The sequence below is a fragment of the Triticum urartu genome, chromosome 2A (assembly GCF_056163025.1).
Source record: "Triticum urartu cultivar PI428250 chromosome 2A, HENAU_Tu73, whole genome shotgun sequence".
In the NCBI taxonomy this organism is placed as follows: Eukaryota; Viridiplantae; Streptophyta; class Magnoliopsida; order Poales; family Poaceae; genus Triticum; species Triticum urartu.
The window spans coordinates 220,548,741-220,551,806 of NC_141874.1; the positions used below are offsets into that span (position 1 = coordinate 220,548,741).

The 3,066-nt window shown below is 64.8% G+C and overlaps 1 protein-coding gene across 1 annotated transcript; it reads right to left on the reverse strand.

Annotated features, from left to right (window-relative positions):
* Nucleotides 1-1,424: 1,424 nt before the first annotated feature.
* On the reverse strand, nucleotides 1,425-2,372 carry LOC147984640 (uncharacterized). The gene has a single exon (XM_087541193.1). The coding sequence runs from the start codon at nucleotides 2,370-2,372 to the stop codon at nucleotides 1,425-1,427; it is 948 nt and encodes a 315-aa protein (XP_087397319.1).
* Between the last annotated feature and the right edge of the window lie 694 nt (nucleotides 2,373-3,066).

A 3,066-nucleotide genomic window follows, 5' to 3' on the forward strand; every position in this document is an offset into this window, starting at 1 on the left:
GAAGATTATACAGGAGGCAAGGATAAGTTAAGTTGTCAGAACCTAGTAAGTTCCAAGCCGCCTGCGTAGCAGCCGGCTTGGAACTCGGGGACTACACCGAGTGGGTGCGCTGACACGCCCCCACGGAAGAAATCGAAAGAGCAAAATAACCAAGGACATAAGACTCACCCGGATGACGGCCCGCGTTGAGAGAAACTCTTGAGTATATCGCTGCAGCGAGGCGGCCTGAGCTTGAAGCCGGTTCCGGACCTCCTGGGCCGCCGCATTCAGCTCGCCCGTCCTCCCGCTAGGAGTCCACTCGGACGTGCTGACGCTGGCCGCCTCCAGGGCCTCCGCCGTCTGGTTGGCGCCCGCTGCTCGGTGCGGTTCCGGCGCGGAGGCGCCACCCCTGCGCGCCGGCGCAATGCCGGCTGCACCTCGAGGCCGGCCCCTGCCGCCGGCTCGCCCCTGGACGGCTGCTCTGGCGCCGCAGCTGATTGGCCGCTTTGGCCCGCTCCAGTCGGCGCCGTCTGCGACGCCCCCTCCATGAAGATCACGGGGTCCTCCCGCCTCTCCATCACCGGCAAGCCTTGGTCGAACTCCTCCGACGGGGGCACGGGAACGTCGGGGGCCACGGCGCGGAGGGGAACAATGAGCAGCGGAGGCCGGTTGTGCGAGGCCTCCGCCTCCGTCTCCGCGGCTGCCGCCTTCGCCCGGGCCTTGGCCGCCGCGTCGGCCTGCTCCTTCGTCGCCTGGGCGGTCCTTCGCTCCACCGCCTCCCGCTCCTCCAGCGCCTCTCGCGCATTCCGCTCCATGGCCTCCTTAAGGTCGGTGCGGGGATCCACGCGGCGGGAGCTTGAGGACCCTCCAGTCGGCCCGACTACGGAGCCGCCAGGACCTCGCTCGAGAGAAAGCGGCGCCCTGTCCGGCAAGAAAAGAAAGGTTTAGAATAGTTTCGGACGAATAAGACAAAAAATATATACGCAAGACATTCGACGACTTACGCAGAGATCGCCTGCGGCTGCTTCACCGCCTTGCGGAAGCAGGCCGCCTTCGCGGCCGCCTCATCCCGCTTGGTCGCCGCCATGGAGGCCTTGGATTTTTTCGGCCGGCTGCCGAAGAAGGTCGACGCGGCCCGGCGCTTCTGCGCGCCGCCACGGGCAGCCGGCACGGCAGACGAGCCCGCGCCTTGATGATCGGAAGCCGGCTGGCGGTGCGGGGCGACTTCGACCTCGTCGTCATCCGGCCAGTCCTCGAAGCTGGCCCTGAGTCCCGCGCCTCCGGCCTCGTCGCCTTCCCCCACGATGGCGTCTTCCATGGCGGCCGCTCCCAGGTCCGGATCATCGGCGTCGTCCACCGTGCGGTCGGGGAGGAGCTGGCGCTCTACCCCCGCGGCCCCGGCTGTCGGCGGGAGAAGAGGGTTCTGCAAAAGGCAAACCAATTGATCAAGAGTCGGCTATCATGATGCCGGCTACAAAAAAGGAAGAAAAGAAGAAAGAACTTACGGCAGGCGGAGGGTTGGCGCGGGAATACGGCTCCTTGCCGTATCGCCAATCCTCGGCGAGCTTGCAGTTGGATATATAATTCACCATGTAAGACACCTCTGTGTGAGGCATCTCCCTGGTGCTCAGCCGGCACGGGTCGAAGTGGCCGCTCATTTGGCAGATCATGTGTGGCCGGCCTTGGAGCAGAAGAACCCGGCGCTCCACGAAGGCGGCCACCAAGTCGGCTCCGGTCAGGCCCTCCGACTGGATCATCACCCGAACCCGGGAGACGGCTGCGTTCCCGGCCTGAGACAGCGACCTGGCCCGGTAGCTCCACGAAGGTTGCCTCCCAGCCGGCGGGCCAGCTACGTAAGCCGGCAGGTTGACGTAGTCGCCTTGCTGGGCGACGTTCTTCACATAGAAATAAGACTTCTGCCAAAGCTTCACCGACTGGATCAGCGGAATGGACGGGAACGGATTGTTCTCGCTCGCCCGCCTCATGGCAATGAAGGCTCCGCAGGGGGCGGGCACGCCCGCGACAACGGTGCCGAGCTTGCTTTGGAAGAACTCCCCCCAGAGCTCGAGCGTGGGGAGAACTCCAAGAAAACCCTCGCACAGGGTGACGAAGGCCGACAGCAGCATCACCGCGTTGGGCGTGAGGTGATGCGGCTGGAGGTGGTAGAACTCGAGGAAGGCTCGAAGGAATCCGCTCGCCGGGAGGCCGAAGCTGCGCAGGCAGTGCGAGCGGAAGATCACCCGCTCGCCCTCCTCCGGTGCCGGCGAAATCTCCCTCGCCGGTGCTTGACGAACCCGCACAAGGTTCTCGCCGGGCAGATGCCACGTCCGGCGGAGGAACTCGACGTGGTCCTCGTGGACGTTGGAGCCATCCCACGAGCTTGACAGCGCCATGGGATTGCTGCGGCGGGAAGCAAGACGAAGCGACGGCGGAACGGCACGGCAAAGAGTTGCTGTGGTGAAGAGAAGAAGAAGGAGGGCGAGAAGGGGCGGAGGGAGGGAGAGCGCGCGAGCCTCTGCCGCTCCCCCTCCTCCTACTACTTATAGACCGCGCGGCGGAGCCGAGGAGGCGCGGCGTGGGGGAACGTGGGGATCAACTGCGCCCACTCCCCCACGTCCCGCGATTATTGTGCCTTGATGGCAGAATAAAACCGCCGCGGGAAGGCGAGTGGTCCATGTGGGCCGCAGAAGATCCGTGCTCGGACCGAGGCCTGCGAGTGGCGGGCCCGGGCCTGCGGCGGCGTCCCATCGCGCACGTGCGTTGGCAGGATTTCCTCGCCACGTGGCCCGCGTTCCTGCCTACGAGAAACAGAGCTTTTCCGAAGACTGCGTGCACGAGCAAAGCCGACCCCTTGGGATAGGAAGCTGACCTAGCTTCTCATCCCTTTGTCAGCCTCGAAGCTCGATCAGCTTCGGGGACTACTGTCGGAGTAAATAACTATGGGTAGCCTAGCCGGCTCCCCCTGGCCCTTCTGAAAAAATTACGAGCCGATTCGGCCCTCAAGAATCCAAAACACAGGGCCGCCTACCCCTTGCCGGCTGTCTCCAGGCCGGCTATCGGAAGGCGGCCTGACTTCAGCCCTCATGA

Excerpts from the sequence above, each read along its gene's own strand:
- LOC147984640 (XM_087541193.1), bottom strand. The coding sequence starts at position 2,372 with ATGGCGCTGTCAAGCTCGTGGGATGGCTCCAACGTCCACGAGGACCAC.